Consider the following 23650-nt stretch of genomic DNA (forward strand, 5'->3'; position numbering starts at 1 on the left):
CCTCCAAAGATAATAAATACGTTAATTTTCCTGTATTTCAGGATCTTCAAGATGAAGTTCAAAGGGAGAATACTAATCTGCAAAAACTGCAGGCCCAGAAACAGCAAGTACAGGAACTCCTTGATGGGCTGGATGAGCAGAAAGCTCAGCTGGAGGAGCAACTGCAGGAAGTCAGGAAGAAGTGTGCTGAGGAGGCCCAGCTGGTAAAGTCTGGCAGTTTACTGTATCTATACCTTAGTTGCTTTTGCTGGCTTAAGATGGAAACATTCTCTGCTTCTTGTTGCTTTTATTGTTAGATGGCAGTCTAGTCAACATGAAGTTCAGGGAATTGAAGGAGATGGGGCATGTTTCATCCAGAAATTACAGGGGAAGTAGGACACTTCATATATTTTTTTTCCAAATTTTAGTTGGAGGTATGGTACCTATGCCTTCCACTCTCCTCTGTCAGTCCCCTGATTGCCCTTCTCTACAAAAAATACGTAAAAAAACCACCAAAATAGTAAACTAAACAAATAAACCTAATGCATTATGGAATATTTTAATGACATTTCTTTTTTTAATCCCCCTTTCTTCTCATTCACCTCCATGTTATAGATCTCATCCCTGAAAGCTGAATTAACTAGTCAAGAATCACAGATCTCCACTTACGAAGAAGAGCTGGCCAAAGCTAGGGAAGAGCTGAGTCGCCTACAGCAAGAAACAGCAGAGTTGGAGGAGAGTGTGGAGTCAGGGAAGGCCCAGCTGGGCCCTCTTCAGCAGCACCTGCAAGATTCACAGCAGGAAATAAGTTCAGTAAGTCTTTGTGGCAGTGAAAAATACACTCAAATGGGCACTCACATACCCTTTTAGTAAATGATATTTTCTCGATCTGCTTCTTCTCCCTCTGCCTAGTTTATTTTTCATTTTCAGTCATTTTGTATGAATAGGCTTCTTGTCACCTGTCATAAGTTAAAACTGTCACGTATCTTGCACATCTTACGGTTATCACTGGAGTCTGGTTGAGTGTGCAGGATTTGTAGTTAGATGGTTTAGGTTTAAATACTGGCTCTGCCACTTACTGCCTCAATCTTCTCAGTATCATATTCCTCATCTTTAAAATTGGAGGACTGGGGGGACTTGCCTGGTGGCGCAGTGGTTAAGAATCCACCTGCCAACGCAGGGAACACAGGTTCGAGCCCTGGTCTGGGAAGATCCACATGCTGTGGAGCAACTAAGCCCATGCGCCACAACTACTGAGCCTGCGAGCCACAACTACTGAGCCCACATGCCACAACTACTGAAGCTCACGTGCCTAGAGCCCCTGCTCCACAGCAAGAGAAGCCACTGCAGTGAGAAGCTCGTGCACCGCAACGAAGAGTAACCCCCACTCACCGCAACTAGAGAAAGCCCGCGCTCAGCAATGAAGACCCAATGCAGCCAAAAATAAATTTATTTAAAAAAAAAAAATTGGAGAATTGGGAATTTTCTGGTGGTCGAGTGGTTAGGACTCTGCCCTTTCACTGCCAAGGGCCCAGGTTTAACCCCTGGTCGGGGAACTAAGATATCCCGTAAGCTGTGTGGCATGGCCAAATTTTAAAAAGTAAATAAAATTGGAGAATTAACAGTACTCCTCTACCTCCTAGAGCTGCTTGTAAAGTTTCAGTGAGGCAAAACCAGTGAGACGTTTGAGCACAGTGTTTGGTAAATAAGTGCTCAGTATGTGTTGCTTATTTTTATAAATAATAACCCAGTGCCTTCCCTTTTGGGATTCTTATCTTAAAATCAGTTTTGCTCATTTAGACACCTGTATTTTTTGTAATTAGGAAATTGTTCTTTATATAGATAAATATGCAGTGTTATGGTAGATCAAGAATATAGATCCTTCGCTATGCTATTTCTTGACTTCCCTAAATGGAGAATAATATTTTATAGAATGATGGTAAGATGGTTAGATGTACATAGAGATAATGTAGCCCATTCCTTTCATTTTGAATTTGAACAAATTGAAGCCAAGGAAGGTTAAGTAACTTGCCTATGGTTACATAGCCTTCAAAAGAGCCACAGCCTAAGATTCAGATCTTCTAAAACCTGGTCACTTAATTATTATACATAATGAAGTCCTTCCCCTTGATATGCTTCCCTCCCCCCTCCTGCCTGGCAGGTGAATACCTGCTCACTCATCTTGCAAGACATAGCTTAACCTCTTATTGCTTTGTGGGATTTTCTGAACCCTGCCTTTATTGGACATTGTACTTCTGTTATAGCAATCATAACATTTCCCCCTGCACATTTGTTTATGTGTCTGTCTCCCTCAGTAGATGGAGCTTTTAGGTCTAGAAACATACATTTTTATCCTAACATTTAGCACAGTTCTTGTCCCAGTGTAGGTACTCAATAAACAGGTAGGAAACCCAAAAGAAAGTCATCCTAGTGGGAATGATACCAGATAAATGGACAGTCTTTAAAATAGTTTTCTTTGAGTTTAAAAAAAAACTGTTGTTTAAAGTATAATTTATAGACCATAAAATTAACCAGTTTTTTCAGTGCTCTTTCTACTCTGCCACCAAACACCACAACAGTCTCTGTCATTGGAAATCGAAATGAACACGGTGCACTGGGCGGTGTTTCCTTTTCTTTTTTCCTTCAGTAATAACAAACACGATTGCACAGTCACTCATAAAATGTTTGTTACTCTCCCCACCCAACAACATCCTGATTTTTAGTTTAAACTGTTAGCTTGGAGCAGTAGGCATTTCAACAATAAAAAAACATTCTCTTTCCAGTATACCTTCAATTTTTTCTTATAAATATTCATTTGAATATTTCCATTTGTGGTGGAAGCTTGCTGATTTACTGGAAGTTAATTCTGTTCCCCGGAAATGTCACTTGGGTGGCCCTGCTGGGCTAAAATGCAAAGTCCAAGTACTGATTTTTGAACCCAGAGTTCTGTGTAAGATCCAAAAAGAAAATTAACCAGTTTTAAGGATCCAATTCAATGATTTTCAGTAAATTTAGAGTTGCTGAAACATCCCAATCCAGAACATTTCCATCACTCCCAAAAGATCCTTGTGCCCATTTATAGTCAGTCCCCACTCTTACCCCTAGGTAACTACTAATCTATGTTTTGCTTCTATAAATTTGCTTTTTCTGAACATTTCACATAGAGAAAATCAAGCACTGTGTGGTCTTTCTCATGTGGTTTCTTTCACTTAGCATAATGTTTTTGAGGCTCATCCATGTTGTAGCATGTAACAATATTATAGTCCATTGTATAAGGTATTTTGTTTACCCATTCATTAATGGGCATTTGGATCCTTTCCACTTGTTGACTATTACAAATAATGCTGCTTTAAATTTTATATTTGCATACAATTGTTTGTGTGGACATATGTCTTCATTTCTCTTGGATATGAAAGTTGTTTATATTGTAAAGTTATGTTAAACTTTTTTTTTTAACTTTAAATTGCCAAACTTTTCCAAAGTGGCTGTACCATTTTATGTTCCCCCTAGCAGTGTATGAGGGTTCCAAGTTTCTCCACATTCTTACCAACGCTTATTGTCTTTTTGATTATAGTCATTCCTGTAGATGTAAAGTGGTACTTCATAGTTTTTAATTTGTAATTCTCTTATGACTAGAGTTGTTGATCATCTTTTCATGTGCTTATTAGCCATTTGTATATCCTTCTGGATGAAACATCTGTTTAAGTCCCTTGCCCATTTTTTAAAAATGGGTTCTTCTTCTTATTAAATTATAAGTGTTTTTAAAAATATATATGTATTCTGGAGATAAGTCCTTTATCAGATAGTTTATTGATTTGCAAATAGTTTCTCCCAGTCTCTGGCTTGTCTTTTCATTTTCTTTTCTTTGACTTTTTTGAAAGAGGATTTCTTTCAAAGGAAGGAGCATAAATGAGAAAAATAGAAAGGACTCTGGATATTATAAATTATCAGAGAGAAAATAAAACAGTGTTTTTGAGCATGGAAAATAGTTTCAGCAGGCTGTACTACCAAGTGTGCCAGAATATATTTGGTGTCTGTGAAAGGAATTAGATCCTTGTGTCTGATCTCCAAACCTTAAGAATAAACATACCAAACTGTTACACTTGACTCAGTGACTATATGTCTTTCCGCAGAGGGCCTATAAAGAAGAAGTTGCTCTCGAAAGCTTAACTATAGCTTTTTTGGGAAAAGAAATAACTAAAGAAAAATTTTCTGACTTGCTGAATTTTTATTTTTACTTCTTACCTTGTATTTGCAAGAAAACAAAGAACCTTTGACCTTAACTCTATGTAACTTACTTATACAATATATACTATTTATCCAAGTATTTCTGGCACTCTAAATGTTTATTGTACTTTTCTTGCACAATTTGCAAAGAGCTTGTGTTAGTTGTGTGATTTTTTTTTTTTCCCGTATCCTCTAAGTTTACGTAGAGAGTAAGGCTTAGTGACAGGTGCATGGGAGAACCAGACACAGGAAAGCCTAGTTGTATTCACGATTCTATTGATTGTCTCAGAAATAACTATAAGGAACAAACTGCCCTAAACAGAACTTTCTGATAGGCAAGTATTTCACCCTACTGTTTCATCTGTATGATGGGTATTATTTTAGTATTAATTTTTAAATTTTATACTGCAAGGTAGTGGGCATTAAAATTGATTTAATGGTCATGATAAATTTTTTAAATGAAATAAGGGAGAACAGGAAATATCAGCATGCATTACATGCAGTAAGGGTAAGTATTACTTCGTGGAACTTGTTTTACCACTGTATGTGCGTGTGTGTGTGTATAATTATATATATGATGTATGCATCTATATATGTGTGTTTATGTATATAAATACACACAGAGAGACATATATAAACATATATATTTACTGGGTCAGGGAATCTATTTCTTTCTATGGATTAAAGTAAGTTTATAAGCCACTGCTCTGTAACACTAGGAATATACAAGGCCTATGCTGTGGATTAATAAATATGTAGTATTTTTGGATTGTTAGTTTAAATCCTAATTACAGTGCAGTTTGGTAGATACGTACATATATGCTTACTGATGCCCACTGTTTAAATTTATAAGCATAATAGTTGCGTTTTTCAGTGAACATATATTAAGCACTTACAGTATGCATCATTGTCCTAGATGTTGGAGATACAAAGTTGGTAACAAAAATTGTGGTCTCTACCCTCAGGCTCAAGTCTTTATCTTTTTAAAAATAGAGTGAATTAGTGGAAAAGGAACAGGAATATTTAATTGCTATAATAGTGAGAAATGCAGTGTGCCAGGTATTTTTACACACATTGTCCATCTTTTACATAGGGCTTTACTTTTTTTTTTTTTTTTGCGGTACGCGGGCCTCCCACTGTTGTGGCCTCTCCCGTTGCGGAGCACAGGCTCCGGACGTGCAGGCTCAGCAGCCATGGCTCACGGGCCCAGCCGCTCCGCGGCATGTGGAATCTTCCCAGACCAGGGTACGAACCCATGTCCCCTGCATCGGCAGGCGGACTCTCAACCACTGCGCCACCAGGAAAGCCCAGGCCTTTACATTTTACAGAGTTCTTTCAAATCTGTCTTGCTCCACTTAACATTCATCTATGGAGATAGTTCTTACTACCTTTATGGATTAAGAAATGGAGGCTTGGAGAGGTTACTTTGACTAAGATCACCTAACTAGAAGGTGATAGAGCTAGATTTACATCTGTCTCCCAGTCCAGATGTTCTTTTCCCAGGTTATGACCCTGAAAAGACCTTTGGTAAATTACAGATTCCAAATTGAGCAACTTAAAACCTTATGGGGAATGTTAGGGGAATAAGATTAGGGAACAGAGCCTTGATTTACAAAATGTCAATAGGTAATTTTTATATTTGCTAAAAACAAAAAATACAACATGCTAATAAAGAGGACTCCAATATAATTAAAAAATATATATTTTGTGTGAAAATGGGTGCTATTCAGTAAAATTCCATTTATTATTCCTTTTCACTAGAAACAATTTTGATTCTGCTATCAGTTTCTTTGAGGTATATGTAAATTTGTTTTTATTGTAGACGTTGGTATAAATAAGCATTTTTTCCTTCCTCTGGTGCCCCACAGTTTTCTTTTTATATATATTACAATTTATTGCATATGATTTTTTGTCCCACTGTTGTCCCAGGTGTATAAAGTCACTTGGCTATTGAGATTAAAAAAAGTCCTTTATTTAACCTGTTTGGCATACCTTAGATTTAGAGACTACTTCCTAGGGCTCTAGCCCATTAATAAGTAATGCCACAGGATAGAACACTAGCTTATTTCACCTCTGTCTTCACTTCTTTTCTTCCCAATAGGAGTATGGATGGCTCCAAAGTCTTGTGTACTCTTCCTCAACTTCCTTTCTCTCTCCTAAAGCTTCATCACAAAATCTTCTCTTGCTCTGCCACTGTGCTATCTTTTTCCTAGTACCCTGACCTTTTTTCTAATTATATTCTAAAGGATTGCCAATTTGCAGATATTTGAATTAAAATTCTTAGAGCATCAGAAGATGTACAAAAAGCATATCCATATATATTGGAATTTCAAGAGGAGAACTTGCTGGGATGGATTACTAAGTCATGCTGCATTCCTTAATGGAAGCAAATTTTTCCTTGACCAAGTCTAAGTATATAGTTATTTTTACATTACATGTCTTTCTATTAATAAATTCTGTTTTGTATTTCTACTTTGTGTTGATAGATGCAAATGAAACTGATGGAAATGAAAGAGCTGGAAAACCATAATAATCAATTAAATTGGTGCAGTAGTCCACACAGCATTCTTGTGAATGGCGCTACAGATTATTGCAGTCTCAGCACCAGCAGCAGTGAAACAGCCAATCTTAATGAGCACACTGAAGGCCAGAGCAACCTAGAGTCTGAGTCCATACACCAGGAGTCTCCAGTGAGTTTAACAGTTCCTTAAATTTCGTAATCAACTTCAGAAAAAACAATTAATTTAGATCGAAGTTTTGTTGACATCATACCTAATGTAAATATGTGGCCTTGCCTCATCGGAGACAGTTGAGAGGCGGAGAATGGGTTCTAACAGTTTTAACTAGTGTAGAAATATAATTTTAACTGATCTATTGTTATAGAGCATGTTTTCAGAATAGTAGTTCTGTAGATAGTAACTTTTAAAAATAGTTTTTAAGTACTCTTGCCCAAAGCTGAAAGTAATTCTTTATTTCATAACATTGAGGACATTTATTTACTGGTTTTTTTGGAGAACACCAACTAATGCAAGAGTGCTGCTGTTATGTATGAGAGCTACAGAGACAAAAGACCTTTAACCCCGTCTTCAAGCTGCACACAGTCTAGTCATGTAACACTGTGTTAAAAGGCTGTGTTAAAGTAAGCATAGGATATTCAGGTAGGACAGCTTGGAGGAGGCTCAGAGAAGATGTCATAGGGAAGCTTTACAAGTGGCCATTGAAGTGAGAAGGGGTTAAGCAACAGAGAAGGTAGTACATTCCTAGCAGAGGAAACAGCATTAGCATAGGTATGAAATGGGAGAAAACATGCTGCACAGGATCATGAGAAGTTTTTGGAGGATATTTTGTGATGGTGGGGAATGTATTGGTAGGAGATGAGGCTCTCTCCTAGGGGGTTACCTGCATTACCTCTGTACTTTTTATCAAGATAGAGATGTCTGTGCCCCACTTCAAACTTGTTGAACTAGAGTTTCTGGGTTGAAGCCAGGTACATATATTTTAAAAACAAATTCCATGGGTGATTATAATGTGTACCTAGATAAAAATGACCACTTGTAGGTCAGAAAGGACCAGAGAGTAAGAAATTTGGATTCATCTTGAAGCATTGGGGAATTCATCTTACTACAGTGAGTAGCTATTGAAGAATTTTTAAGCAAGAAGCGACAGGATTGAGTTTACCTTTTAAAAAATGTGGATAGGGAATTCCCTGTTGGTCCAGTGGTTAGGACTTGGCGCTTTCACTGCCGTGGCCCAGGTTCAAGTCCAGGTCAGGGAACTAAGATCCTATAAGCCGTGAGGTGCAGCCAAAAAAAAAAAAAAAAAAGTGGATAATAGATTGAAGAGTAGGACTGGACACAGCCGTATGGTAAGAGACTGTTGGAATGGTCTGTTTGAGAATTGTTTTAACCTAGACTTAACCAGTAACAGGAGGGATGATGATGAGAAGAATACAAATTTGAGAGATATTAAGGATGTAAAATTAACAGACTTAATATTATTTCGACAGTGCAGTCTTGGATATATTATACAATATTTTTTTTTAAGCACAGAATGGAGATTACGAGGTTATCCTTCAAAGATATAGGGTGGTTTGAAATGGAGATTGCCCTTTGCACTTCTTAGATCAGAAATTTAGATCCAGAAAACAACGGGAAGCCATTGAAGGACTTTTAACCAGAGAGTCATGATCAGATTCACATTTTATATGTATTGCTTTAGCTACCATAAGAAGGTAGATGGGAAGGACACATATTGGAGGCAGAAGGCAGTTGGAAGGTTATTACTACAGTAACACGGACCAGAAATGATGATACTGTAAATGAATGATAGTGACAGTGAGGATGGAGAAGAAAGGAAGGATTTAAGAAAGAGGAGGTAGACTCAGCAAGACTTGGAATATAGCTGGGGGATGACCAAAGGGAAGTAGTTAAGAAAGACCTGAAGTTTTCTGGCCTTGAGTGGCTATGATGCTTGGTAATACCATTTTCTTAAGAAAGATTACGGGAGAAGTCATTCACTGAATATGTTCTGCTTGTCTTTTAAAATTTTTTAGTAATTTTTGACTATTCTTTGTCAGTTTCTCCTGCCAAGTAGAAAATACATTGTAAGTCTATGAAGAATTAATATTTTGTAGGCAAGAAGTAGTCCTGAAATACCGCCTTCTGGTGTGACTGATGAAAATGAAGTGGTGACTACAGTTGTTAAGGAAAAAGTTTGTCCTGAATTTAATAGTGACAGACATTCAAAAGAGGTAAAAATAATTTTATAATTAAATGTTTTTATCACTGTCTTCTCAAGATGGGCTGTACACTATTTTAGTCTAAGGAAAGAGAAAAATGTGTTAAGTGGACTTTATGACCACAAAAATATTTATGTTACCATCAGTTGATTTTTCAAACATGTTATTTTATTTTTAAATGTTACCTTTTAAAACATTGGTTTCTAAAACTTTTTTTTAATTTAAAATTATTTTTAGGAAGATCCATTTAATGTAGAATCAAGTTCACTGACAAATCCAGTTGCAGATTCAAACTTGGATTTTTTCCAGTCTGATCCTTTTGTTGGCAGTAAGTACTCTTATATTTATATTACAGATTTACCAAAAAGGGTTTTAATACATAAGCTGTATAGGAATTTGGGCTTCAGTTTTGAGAGCCTACTCGTTATAACAAAAATAAAAGGGAGAGTGAGGTTTTATATAGTCAGATTTTAGTATTTGTCCCCTTCAGGCAACTAAGTCCTGGAACTAAGCCTTTGCTTATGTCTCAGGGACCCCTAATTAAGAGTATGTTTCTTCTTCAGAATAGGAGCCCAAAGAAAGAGAGGAGATTGGGCACTCTTAAGTCAACCGGCAATTAATTACCAAAAGTGCCAACATCATGCTTTTAAAAGAGTGGAAATTGTAGTAGTTAGTAGCCTGATCACTGCCCTTAAGGTGCCTACAGTCTTATTGAAGAAATATGAGTTTAATAAATTAAAATGTCTGATGTCATTGTAAACTACGTTAAATACCATTTGTTTCAAAGTTCTTTTTGCTTTTTACTTATTTCCAAACTTACCTTGTGAAACTGATAGGTCAGTTTTAAAGATGGGAAACTGAGGTACAAAAATGGAATAATTTGTTTAGAGTCATGGCAGAAATAAGCCTAGAAATTAGAACTCTTTTTAAAAAAACTTCCTTATTGATAAAGTGATAAAAGATACGTAAATTGAGCATTTAAAGTATACAATTAAATTGTTTGAGTACATTCACAGAGTTGTATAATCCTCACTAAAATCTAATTTTGGAACATTTTTTATCACCCCATAGAGCAACTCCATACCCATTATAAGTCACTTCCCATTCCCCTATCCCCAGCTCTAGGCAACCACTAATCTACTTTCTGTCTCTGTAGATGTGCATATTTATGGAATTACACAATACATGTTTATGTCTGGCTTCTTTCATTTAGCCTAATATTTTCAAGGGTTACTCATGTTGTAGTATGGTTCAATATCTCATTTCTTTTTATCGATGAATATTATTACATTGGATGGATATACCACGTTTTACTTATTCATTGGTTGATGGACATTTGGGTTGTTTCCACTTTTTTGACTCTTTTGAATAATGCTATCTTGAACATTTATATACAAGTTTTTGTGTGGATATATGTTTACATTTCTCCGGGGTATATATCAGATCATAGTACTCTATTTAATCATTTGAGGAACTGCCAAACTGTTTTCCAAAGTGTCTGTACCATTATATATTCCCACCAGTATTGTATGTGGGTTGCAGTTTCTCCATATCTTTGTCAACACTTGTCACTGTCTATCCTTTTGATTATAGCCATTGTAGTGAGTGTGAAATGGTATCTTATTTGGGTTTGATTTTTATTTCCTTAATGAGTAACATTGTTGAACATCTTTCTTTGTGGTTATTGACCATCCATATATCTTCTTTGGAGAAACATTTATTCAGATCATTTGCCCTTTTTTAAATTGGGTTGTTTGTCTTTTTATTGTTGATTTGTAAGAGTTCTTTACATATTCTGAATATAAATCCCTTATCAAGCATATGCTTTGCAACTATTTTCTTGTGTTCAGTGTTGTCTTAATTTTGATGAAGTCTAACTTACCTATTTAAAAAATTTTTTTCACTCGTGCTTTTGATTTCATATCTAAGGTCCAAAGTCATGAAGATTTACTTTTTCTGCTAAGAGCTTTATTAATTTTAGCTGTTATATTTAGGTATTTGATCCATTTTGAGTTAATTTTGTATATGGTGTGAGATAGGGGTCCAACTATATTCTTTTGCATGTGGATATTCAGTGTCCCAGCACCATTTGTTGAAAAGACAATTCTTTAACCCCATTGAGTTGTCTTGGAACTCTTGTCAAAAATCAAATGACAATAAATGTGTAAGGATTTATTTCTAGACTCTTCAATTCTATAAGCACTTTTTTTTTTTTTTTACCTCAGTGAAACTTAGTGTCTTTGTTTCTAAAGTGTTGATGGTAATACCTATCCAGTAATCCATTGAAAAGTAGAGATTTTGTTAGTAAAATTCTTGCTGTCATGCCTGTCTTTTCCCCTCCATCTGTAACCTGACCTTGTGGTCAAGAGGTAAGTATAGTTGACTCAATTCAGATTTGTCTCTTTTATGAGGTGTATTGATGTTCTGCCCTTACTTATTACTTTTAAAAAATATTTCCTAAAGGTGGATGGCATTCATAGTTTTATCTACTTTGAGGTAGAGTTAATGAAACAAACTTTGCTTTAAGAAACTTTGCTTTTGTTTTAAAGTTACCCTTTAAGTAATGGTGCCACAACAGTGAATATTGTGATTTTGATTTCTGCTTATTTATTTTATCACAGATGATCCTTTCAAGGATGATCCTTTTGGGAAAATGGGTTAGTATATTATTGAGGTCCTTCTTAGCTTTAATTTGATTCTACTTAATTATAAGCTTATGTATATTTAGGAATGAGATCTCACAGTTGGGTAGTTATAGGAAATGGACTTCCTTTTTATTCAGTTTTAAAATTGACCCAAGCCCTCACTAAGATGTTGTATGTGCCTGGCATTTTCAGAGAAAAAGTGGTAGATACTTGTGAATTTGCTTAATAAACTGTTAGCTGTACTTTATAAAAAAAGATATTAGTGCTTGTACTTTGATGCTTTTAATAGTATTTACACTGATTTCTCCGTATTTGCCAAGGATTAAATAAACAAAATGATCTACATTCCTACAGGGTTTAGAACTTTTGTTTTCCTAAGATTAAAGCCTATTTGAATGAATGGGGGAAGAGTAAAGATCTTAAAGAATTACTGAGTGTTAAGCTTTTTAAGATATTCTTTCTCTGGGATTTTTGCATTAGAATAAAGCAAATCTTATGTACCATTTAGTTATGCTTCCCAAACCTGTTCCAAACTATTGGCTGTTACCCTTGAGCTCAGAGGGAGAAATACATTTAGAAGTTTTTGTTGTTTCTTTAGTTATGATAGCATAGAATAAGGGTCTCAAAATGGGATCACTTGATATTATATGCTAATTAAAAAATAAGTTTATTAGGTGAAAGACTCTGTCTTTTATCAAAACCACAAAGGAAACTGTGATTCTGTCCCCACCCCCAAAATTAAAATCACCAGTTTAGAGGAATTATTTAATCCTAGCATATAGGCGACATTTGTGTAGTAAGTGTTGGAATTACTGATTTGCTTTGAATGAATGATGAACATGTAGGAAAGAATGTTAATTAAAGCTATTTAACTAGATGCAACTGCTTGTACTTTTTTCTGACCAAATAAGTAGTCAAAATATAAAGTACCTAACTTAGATTCTACAGGAGTTCAAAATGCCTTTTAATTAAGTCAGTTATCCTGCCTTTGGTGACAGGAAATTTAGAGTAATAATTTTGTAATCTCTCATATTTGTGTTGTATTTTCTTAGATCCATTTGGAGGTGATCCTTTCAAAGGTTCAGATCCATTTGCATCTGACTGTTTCTTCAAGCAATCTTCTACTGATCCTTTTGCCACTTCAAGTACTGACCCTTTCAGTGCAGCCAGCAATAGCAGTAATACGTTGGTAAGTAGGAGGGTTAAAAAATGTTGAATGGATAACAGATGTTCTGAAAGAGTTTCTCTTTTTCTTTTTTAAGAGCAGACAGTTTATTGAGCAGAAAACTAGTGAAATAACAAGACTATTAATCATTGCTAGATAGTAAATTCCTTGAGGGTAGGAACTATATCTTATAAAACATTTAGCACACATGCCTTGACTGTACTGTGGTTAAGTGGTCAATAAATATATGTTAACTTCGGTTTAATGGTCAGAGAAGAAGTAGGGAAAGAGACGAATGTAGAAAAAAAATGATAAAAACAATTTACCTATAAAGTCATACACTATTTGAGTCATCTTTCAAATCCGAAGGATATAAATAATTCAGTACTCTAGACAAGAAAATTATTTGCCAAACTGGCACTAACTCCTGGGAATGAGAATCAGACACCTTCCTGGTAAATCCTATTCCTTCCACATCAGGCATATACGTTACAAGTGAAGAACTAATTGGCCAAGTATATTTTGTCTTTAAGAGAATGGGTATACAGTGGATCTTTTGGATTCTGTCTGCAAAGGAGTTTCTTGAAATACACAGTGATGAAAGAATCCTCTTGTAGATTACTTCTGATGGACCATATAAAAATTTCAGCCTCATCGAACCCATCTAGTTTTTGGTTCAGACTGGTATTTCACACCTTGATCACCCATTGGAATTGACTAGAATAACTCATGTCATCCAAATATCAAGTCCACCCTTCAAAGGACCAAATTTTATCCCATTGGGGATATTAAAAATAAATGATTAAAAATCCATAAGCCAGTGTTCAGTAAAGCTTTTAAAAAATGTTTGGTATGCATTATTGAAATAATGAAATCAATTTAAAAGGAACAGCATTGATTTTTTTAAAAAAATAAAATCATTTCTGTTATTTTATAGACATATCTGGAGTGTTATTCTTGTAAAGAAGTATAAATTCCCACTAAATGTCAGACTCTCTTGATAACATATACATAGAACAACAATTACTATTTAATAACCATGAACTATGATCCCGGTACTTCTGTGTGCTTCACAGTCATAATTTCTAATCTTCACATCAATCTTGCAAAGTAGGTGTTGGTGTCCCTTTTTTAACAATAAGGACACCGGGACTCAGAAAAATTAACTAAGTTCAGACAACTAAGTGCTTTATCATCTGGAGGCTTTGAAAACAAAACCTTTATGTTATGGATATTTAAACACATGCAAAATAGAGTAACATAATGAAATATTTTAACTTCCATGTATCTGTCACCCAATTTCAATAATTATGAATGGTTTTGGAGGGCTTTTTAATTGCTTTTTTTCGTGTTTGTTTGGTTTGTTTTAAATTTTTTATTTGAAGGCTTATTTTTTGAGGCAGGATATTTCACATCTATAAGTAAACCAGACCTAGAAAGGAACAGTTGATTGACAGGCATGTGAAGCAAAAATTTTGTCTTTTAATACTCTTAGATTAAGAAAACTTCCTTAAAAGAGTAATTGCTTCTTTTAAAGATAATAGACTTTGGTGTTCTTGAATTACTTCCTTACTGTATTCTAATACAGTATTCAGTACTATATTCAGCTACTTGGCCAGCAGCTGGTTTTTTCCACTGATGTAAAACTAAGCAAATGCCTCTGTAACTAAATATTTGTGGTTTCCACAGGCTACTGGATACTCTGTTTTCCTACAACACTTAGTTTGCAGTGTGGGCCCATTTGCCAAATTTTTCTCAAATTGGCTGCAACCTGAATTCTTTTCCTCTCACCTTATTTTAGCCTCTCATTATCCACTCTTATTGTTTAAAGAGCAAGAAAGCCAAAGCAGCTCTTCCTCATTTAAAAATAAACAAGTTTTGGGCTTCCCTGGTGGCGCAGTGGTTGAGAGTCCGCCTGCCGATGCAGGGGACACGGGTTCGTGCCCGGTCCGGGAAGATCCCACATGCCGCAGAGCGGCTGGGCCCGTGAGCCATGGCTGCTGAGCCTGCGCGTCCAGAGCCTGTGCTCCACAATGGGAGAGGCCACAACAGTGAGAGGCCCGCATACCGCAAAAACAAACAAAAACAAATAAAAATAAACAAGTTTCTTTTGTTCCTCTTCCCTGGTGAAACTTTTCTACCATTCATTCTACTTACTTTTTCCCTTTTCTCCCCAGGTTTTGAAAGCAAAAATGCCCTTGCTGACAGCTCTTAATTTCTCCATTCAAAACTAAACTAAACACCAAATTGGCAATATAACAATAGTTACTTTTATCTAATCTCTTCTATGCTCCAGGCATGGTGCTAAATTCTTTTCATGTGTTACCTCATTTAAGCATCACAGTAATCTTATGAGGCTCATGTTTCATCCTCATTTTAAAGATAAAGATCAATAAATGAGAGGTTAAGTGTAAGTTAGTAAGTGATACAACTAAATTCAGACCGTGGTCTATCTGACCAAAATCTAAGGTCTTCACCACTATAGTCTAAAATTTAAACTCATTTCTTCCTAGCTACAAACCCCTGTTTTTTGTCATCTTCCTTCTTTTCAAATGGGCCTCTATTAATGCCTCCAGACATGAATCTCTCCCCACAAATCTTTCCTATTCCTTCAAGGATGGTCTCTGTTCTCAGAAGGACATAATTTTAAAAACCAAACCAAAAAAACAAGTGCCATTTCCTACTATTCTAGCTAGTGTATGGTAGCTACTGTGTACGTGCTAAGTCATAATGTGAAATGAGGGAGTTGATGGCTGATGCAGAAGAGAGAATTTCAGTGATAAATTAGGTGAATTTGTAGGAGGATTTTGGAACATTAATTCTATAAAATTATACCGTCTGTATTTTAGTCATGAAAATTACTTTTGTGTACTAAATTGCCTAATTATCAAACTGAACATAACATAAAGAGTTTTGTGGCCACTTATTCCCTCATGGGCTGCACAGTCCATCCTGTTCCCCTTGCTGTCCCAGCGGCCTTTTAGGTTGGTTGCACAGTGTATGATAAAGGAATAGAAATAAAACCTGACGCACAGGTAGGCATACTTTTTCTATTTCTCTCTGTGACGGTACATAAAATCTGCAAGCTATTGTTAAAAATCAGGGCTGTTAGTTTTTCCTTCTCTCAGTTTAGAGAAGAAGCAGTAATAGTTGGTGACTTTAGTTATCATGTCTGTGACTGTCTCTCACACTGGCATTTTAACTATTATATTAGGAACCATGGAGAGTTACTTGCTATACAGACCAACTTGATATTTTTCCCCCTTGAATGGTATTTATTCATTCAGCAGATAATCAGAGTATAAGGTAGTATGTTCATTTAATAAAAATGTAAGTTAAGATAAGCATCAGATAAAATAAGTACTATCATTTTCAGTTTTGAAAACATCACTAGTATTTACTTCTTTTTGCTAGTAGTTTTGTTTTAATGGGTCCTGTTTTATAAAACGAGAATATACTCTAAGTCCCAGTTAGCATTGCTTCTGTCTTTTCAAATACATGTTTTACTTGAGCTCTCCAATATCCTTTGACATTCAATTGTTAATACCCAATTTCTTGATGATTAGAAATAGATCCTGTAATACAGATGACATTGCTAGTCATGAGTCAGAGTAGGAGATAAATATTCCAAAACTCTTTTCATGCCCCTTTTATCTAACTGTATGCCAAGGCTTTTGGCTGGCCTCTTAAAAAGAGCCTGATGCCAGAAAGTTAGTTCGGTTATCTTCTTAAATATATATTTTGTTTGACTATGATTTAAAAACAAAGTAAAGTAGGAAGACAGTTCAATACTTAGAATCACTGGCTTCTGGTGAAGTCCTCACTCTTTGTAGCCTCTCACCCTTGCCATTTGATCCAGATTTTTACATGGCTTATTATTGAAAGCTGCTGAGTTTTTTTAGCAGAAAGCACTCTCCCTCGCTCAAGTTCTCTCTCTCTGTCTCCCCCTCTCTTTCTCTCTCACACACTAACATTAGAGGAAGGTGAGTAAAGGGCCTCTGAGAAGTCTCTGTATTATTAGGGATGGGATTGTGATTGGAGTGGGACACATGAAGACTTTTGAGATGTTAGCAGTTTCCTGGGAGGTGATTGCATAGGTGTTCACTTGATACTTATTTATTAAACTGTACATAATGTTCCATATATCTTTCTGAATGTATGTTATGTTTCACAGTAAAAGATTAGAAAATGATATGTATCATTTCAGTTTAATAAGTTTGCAAATCAGTAGGGGTAAACATTTGCTCCTAATTGATTTAGAGTTTGTAAAGAATATTTTCTTTGGTGTGGCAGTGTGGTTTCAGCTCTAAAATGTTGCCTCTCTGAGTCATGACTTGTGTAATTTGTTTAGGTGGAAACATTAGAGCACAATGATCCTTTTGCTCCTGGTGGGACGGCTGTGGTTGCAGCCAGCGATTTGGGTAAGGAGATGATTTATCAGTGTCTTTCAACAGTAAACATCACCCTCTCTTTAAGCATCTTTCTTTTCGTGTCCAAATATATTCATCCTGTTTACTTATTTATGCCGTTAAAATGATCGCATAGCTATATCCTGTTGCATTCTACCAATAATAAGAATGGTGTTTTTGTATCACTTTCTACTTATCATTTTTTATCTCATTTATTGTTCTTATTAAACAGCTTAATATGTACTCTAGCCAATGTCAGTAAAACCAATAAAAACCCTTTTTGCTTTATAAAAGGCAGCGTTGCTTGGCAGTTTCAAACTCAGCATTCATTCTTATGGATCTTGACCTAAATTTAAAAATTAGTGGCTTCCCATAGGTACTGCTATTAGCTTTACTATAGTGCATAGGTCCTGTTAATAAGACAGAGAAGAACTAAATGTTATTCTGGTACGCAGTTTTCATGCTTTATTTATGGAATCTAATTTTCCATTTATCCTTCTTTTTTCTTTTTTTTTACTTGTATATTTATTTATTAACATCTTTATTGGAGTGTAATTGCTTTACAATAGTGTGTTAGTTTCTGCTGTATAACAAAGTGAAGCAGCTATACATATACATATATCCCCATATCTTCTCCCTCGTGGATCTCCCTCCCGCCCACCCTATCCCACCCCTCTAGGTGGCCACAAAGCGCCGAGCTGATCTCCCTGTGCTATGTGACTGCTTTCCACTAGCTATCTGTTTTACATTTGGTAGTGTATATATGTCAGTTCTACTTCTCTCACTTTGTCCCAGCTTACTCTTCCCCCTCCCCGTATCCTGAAGTCCATTCTCTATGTCTGTATGTTTACTCCTGTCCTCCCCCTAGGTTTTTCAGGACCTTTTTTTTTTTTCTAGATTCCATATATATGTGTTAGCATACGGTATTTGTCTTTCTCTTTCTGACTTACTTCACTCTGTATGACAGACTCTAGGTCCCTCCACCTCACTACAAATAACTCAATTTCATTGCTTTCCATGGCTGAATAATATTCCATTGTATATATGTGCCACACCTTCTTTATCCATTCATCTATCAATGGACACTTAGGTTGCTTCCATGTCCTGGCTATTGTAAACAGAGCTGCAGTGAACATTGTGGTACATGACTCTTTTTGAATTATGGTTGTCTCAGGGTATATGCCCAGTAGTGGGATTGCTGGGTTGTATGGTGGTTCTATTTTTAGTTTTTTAAGGAACCTCCGTACTGTTCTCCATAGTGGCTGTATCAATTTACATTCCCACCAACAGTGCAGGACGGTGCCCTTTTCTCCACACCCTCTCCAGCATTTATTGTTTGTAGATTTTTTGATGATGGCCATTCTGACTGGTGTGAGGTGATACCTCATTGCAATTTTGATTTGCATTTTTCTAATGATTACTGATGTTAAGCATCCTTTCATGTGTTTGCTGGTGACCTGTATATCTTCTTTGGAGAAATGTCTATTTAGATCTTCTGCCCATTTTTGGATTGAGTTGGTTGTTCTTTTGATATTGAGCTGCATGAGCTCCTTGTATACTTTGAAGATTAATCCTTTGTCCATTGATTCGTTTGCAAACATTTTCTCCCATTCTGAAGGTTGTTTTTTCATCTTGTTTATGGTTTCCTTTGCTGTGCAAAAGCTTTGAAGTTTCATTAGGTCCCATTTGTTTATATTTGTTTTTATTTCCATTGCTCTAGGAGGTGGGTCAAAAACGATCTTGCTGTGATTTATGTCACAGAGTGTTCTATGTTTTCCTCTAAGAGTTTTATAGTGTCTGGACTTACATTTAGGTTGTTGATGTATTTTGAGTTTATTTTTGTGTATGGTGTTAGGGAATGTTCTAATTTCATTCTTTTACATGTAGCTGTCCAGTTTTCCCAGCACCACTTATCAAAGAGGCTGTCTTTTCTCCATTGTATATTCTTGCCTCCTTTATCAAAAATAAGGTGACCATATGTGCATAGGTTTATCTCTGGGCTTTCTATCCTGTTCCATTGATCTATATTTCTCTTTTTGTGCCAGTACCCTACTGTCTTGATTACTGTAGCTTTATAGTATAGTCTGAAGTCCGGGAGTCTGATTCCTCCAGCTCCATTTTTCTTTCTCAAGATTGCTTTCGCTATTTGGGGTCTTTTGTGTTTCCATACAAATTGTGAAATTTTTTGTTCTAGTTCTGTGAAAAATGCCATCGGTAGTTTGATAGGGATTGCACCGCATCTGTAGATTGCTTTGGACAGTACAGTTATTTTCACAATGTTGATTTTTCCAATCCAAGAATATGGTATTCTCTCTCCATCTGTTTGTATCATCTTTAATTTCTTTTTTTTTTTTAAACGTCTTTATTGGGGTATAATTGCTTTACAATGGTGTGTTAGTTTCTGCTGTATAACAAAGTGAATCAGTTATACATATCATATTTTCCCATATCTCTTCCCTCTTGCGTCTCCCTCCCTACCCCCTTCCCTATCCCACCCCTCCAGGCGGTCACAAAGCACCGAGCCGATATCCCTGTGCTATGCGGCTGCTTCCCACTAGCTATCTACCTTACGTTTGGTAGTGTATATATGTCCATGCCTATCTCTCGCCCTGTCACAGTGCACCCTTCCCCCTCCCCATAGCCTCAAGTCCGTTCTCCAGTAGGTCTGTGTCTTTATTCCTGTCTTACCCCTAGGTTCTTCATGACGTTTTTTTTTTTTAAATTCCATATATATGTGTTAGCATATGGTATTTGTCTTTTTCTTTCTGACTTACTTCACTCAGTATGACAGACTCTAGGTCTACCCACCTCACTACAAATAACTCAATTTCGTTTCTTTTTATGGCTGAGTAATATTCCATTGTATATATGTGCCACATCTTCTTTATCCATTCATCCGATGATGGGCACTTAGGTTGTTTCCATCTCCGGGCTATTGTAAATAGAGCTGCAATGAACATTTTGGTACATGACTCTTTATGAATTTTGGTTTTCTCAGGGTATATGCCCAGTAGTGGGATTGCTGGGTCATATGGTAGTTCTATTTGTAGTTTTTTAAGGAACCTCCATACTGTTCTCCATAGTGGCTGAACCAATTCACATTCCCACCAGCAGTGCAAGAGTGTTCCCTTTTCTCCACACACTCTCCAGCATTTATTGTTTCTAGATTTTTTGATGATAGCCATTCAGACTGGTGTGAGATGATATCTCATTGTAGTTCTGATTTGCATTTCTCTAATGATTAATGATGTTGAGCATTCTTTCATGTGTTTGTTGGCAGTCTGTATATCTTCTTTGGAGAAATGTCTATTAGGTCTTCTGCCCATTTTTGGATTGGGTTGTTTGTTTTTTTGTTATTGAGTTGCATGAGCTGCTTGTAAATGTTGGAGATTAATCCTTTGTCAGTTGCTTCATTTGCAAATATTTTCTCCCATTCTGAGGGTTGTCTTTTGGTCTTGTTTATGGTTTCCTTTGCTGTGCAAAAGCTTTGAAGTTTCATTAGGTCCCATTTGTTTATTTTTGTTTTTATTTCCATTTCTCTAGGAGGTGGGTCAAAAAGGATCTTGCTGTGATTTATGTCATAGAGTGTTCTGCCTATGTTTTCCGCTAAGAGTTTGATAGTTTCTGGCCTTACATTTACGTCTTTAATCCATTTTGAGCTTATTTTTGTGTATGGTGTTAGGGAGTGATCTAATCTCATACTTTTACATGTACCTGTCCAGTTTTCCCAGCACCACTTATTATTGAAGAGGCTGTCCTTTCTCCACTGTACATTCCTGCCTCCTTTATCAAAGATAAGGTGTCCATATGTGCGTGGGTTTATCTCTGGGCTTTCTGTCCTGTTCCATTGATCTATCTTTCTGTTTTTGTGCCAGTACCATACTGTCTTGATTACTGTAGCTTTGTAGTATAGTCTGAAGTCAGGGAGCCTGATTCCTCCAGCTCCGTTTTTCGTTCTTAAAATTGCTTTGGCTATTCGGGGTCTTTTGTGTTTCCATACAAATTATGAAATTTTTTCTTCTAGTTCTGTTAAAAATGCCAGTGGTAGTTTGATAGGGATTGCATTGAATCTATAGATTGCTTTGGGTAGTAGAGTCATTTTCACAATGTTGATTCTTCCAATCCAAGGATATGGTATATCTCTCCATCTATTTGTATCATCTTTAATTTCTTTCATCAGTGTCTTATAATTTTCTGCATACAGGTCTTTTGTCTCCTTAGGTAGGTTTATTCCTAGATATTTTATTCTTTTTGTTGCAATGGTAAATGGGAGTGTTTTCTTGATTTCACTTTCAGATTTTTCTTCATTAGTGTATAGGAATGCAAGAGATTTCTGTGCATTAATTTTGTATCCTGCTACTTTACCACATTCAGTGATTAGCTCTAGTAGTTTTCTCGTAACTTCTTTAGGATTCTCTATGTATAGTATCATGTCATCTGCAAACAGTGACAGCCTAACACCTTCATTTCCGATTTGGATTCCTTTTATTTCTTTTCCTTCTCTGATTGCCGTGGCTAAAACTCCCAAAACTATGTTGAATAATAGTGGTGAGAGTGGACAACCTTGTCTTGTTCCTGATCTTAGAGGAAATGCTTTCAGTTTTTCACCATTGAGAAAGGTGTTGTCTGTGGGTTTGTCATATATGGCCTTTATGATGTTGAGGTAAGTTCCCTCTATGCCTACTTTCTGGAGGGTTTTTATCATAAATGGGTGTTGATTTTTGTCAAAAGCTTTTTCTGCATGTATTGAGATGATCATATGGTATTTCTCCTTCAATTTGCTAATGTGGTTTATCACATTGATTGATTTGCATATACTGAAGAATCCTTGCAATCCTGTGATAAACCCCACTTGATCATGGTGTATGATCCTTTTAAGGTGTTTTTGGATTCTGTTTGCTAGTATTTTGTTGAGAATTTTTGAATCTATGTTCATCAGTGACATTGGCCTGTAATTTTCCTTCTTTGTGACATCTTTGTCTGGTTTTGGTATCACAGTGATGGTGACCTCGTAGGATGAGTTTGGGAGTGTTCCTCTTCCATATTTTGGAAGAGTTTGAGAAGGATAGGTGTTACCTCTTCTCTAAATGTTTGATGGAATTAGCCTGTGAAGCCATCTGGTCCTGGGCTTTTGTCTGTTGGAAGATTTTTAATCACAGTCTCAATTTCAGTGCTTGTGATTGGTCTGCTTATATTTTCTATTTCTTCCTGGTTCAGTCTCGGAAGGTTGTGCTTTTCTAAGAATTGGTCCATTTCTTCCACGTTGTCCAATTTATTGGCATAGAGTTGCTTGTAGTAATCTCTCATGATCCTTTGTATTTCTGCAGTGTCAGTTGTTACTTCTCCTTTTTCATTTCCAACTCTGTTGATTTGAGTCTTCTCCCTTTTTTTCTTGATGAGTCTGGCTAATGGTTTATCAATTTTGTTTATCTTCTCAAAGAACCTGCTTTTAGTTTTATTGATCATTGCTATTGTTTCCTTCATTTCTTTTTCATTTATTTCTGATCTGATCTTTATGATTTCTTTCCTTCTGCTAACTTTGGGGGTTTTGTGTTCTTCATTCGCTAATTGCTTTAGGTGTGAGGTTAGGTTGTTTATTTGAGATGTTTCTTTTTTCTTGAGGTAGGATTGTACTGCTATAAACCTCCCTTGTAGAACTGCTTTTGCTGCATCCCATAGGTTTTGGGTCGTCGTGTTTTCATTGTCATTTGTTTCTAGGTATTTTTTGATTTTTCTTTGATTTCTTCAGTGATCTCTTGGTTATTTAGTAGCGTATTGTTTAGCCTCCATGTGTTTGTATTTTTTACAGATTTTTTCCTGTAATTGATATCTACTCTCATAGCGTTGTGGTCAGAAAAGATACTTGATACGACTTCAGTTTTCTTAAATTTACCAAGGCTTGATTTGTGACCCAAGATATGATCTATCCTGGAGAATGTTCCATGAGCACTTGAGAAGGTGTATTCTGTTGTTTTTGGATAGAATGTCCTATAAATATCAATTAAGTCCATCTTGTTTAATGTATCACTTAAAACTTGTGTTTCCTTATTTATTTTCATTTCGGATGATCTGTCCATTGGTGAAAGTGGGGTGTTAAAAGTCCCCTGCTATGATTGTGTTACTGTCAATTTCCCCTTTTATGTCTGTTAGCATTTGCCTTATGTATTGTGGTGCTCCTATGTTGGGTGCATAAATATTTACAATTGTTATATCTTCTTCTTGGATTGATCACTTGGTCATTATGTAGTGTCCTTCTTTGTCTGTTTTACTGGTCTTTATTTAAAGTCTATTTTGTCTGATATGAGAATTGCTACTCCAGCTTTCTTGTGATTTCCATTTGCATGGGATATCTTTTTCCATCCCCTCATTTTCAGTCTGTACTGTGTCCCTTGTAGACAGCATATATATGGATCTTGTTTTTGTATCCATTGAGCCAGTCTGTTTCTTTTGGTTGGAGCATTTAATCCATTTACCTTTAAGGTAGTTA

General features: G+C 36.1%; 1 protein-coding gene across 4 annotated transcripts in view; it reads left to right on the forward strand.

Annotated features, from left to right (window-relative positions):
* Nucleotides 1-23650, forward strand: part of EPS15 (epidermal growth factor receptor pathway substrate 15) — a 161483-nt gene that overhangs the window by 106751 nt on the left and 31082 nt on the right. For all 4 annotated transcript variants that reach the window (XM_060140095.1, XM_060140096.1, XM_060140097.1 and 1 more), the window contains exons 14-21: nucleotides 42-203; nucleotides 595-792; nucleotides 6693-6896; nucleotides 8840-8956; nucleotides 9182-9272; nucleotides 11566-11601; nucleotides 12642-12778; nucleotides 17106-17175. In XM_060140095.1, coding sequence (XP_059996078.1) covers nucleotides 42-203; nucleotides 595-792; nucleotides 6693-6896; nucleotides 8840-8956; nucleotides 9182-9272; nucleotides 11566-11601; nucleotides 12642-12778; nucleotides 17106-17175 — 1015 coding nt within the window. The remainder of the gene's footprint in view (nucleotides 1-41; nucleotides 204-594; nucleotides 793-6692; nucleotides 6897-8839; nucleotides 8957-9181; nucleotides 9273-11565; nucleotides 11602-12641; nucleotides 12779-17105; nucleotides 17176-23650) is intronic.

Source organism: Lagenorhynchus albirostris, chromosome 2 (assembly GCF_949774975.1).
Source record: "Lagenorhynchus albirostris chromosome 2, mLagAlb1.1, whole genome shotgun sequence".
Classification (NCBI taxonomy): Eukaryota; Metazoa; Chordata; class Mammalia; order Artiodactyla; family Delphinidae; genus Lagenorhynchus; species Lagenorhynchus albirostris.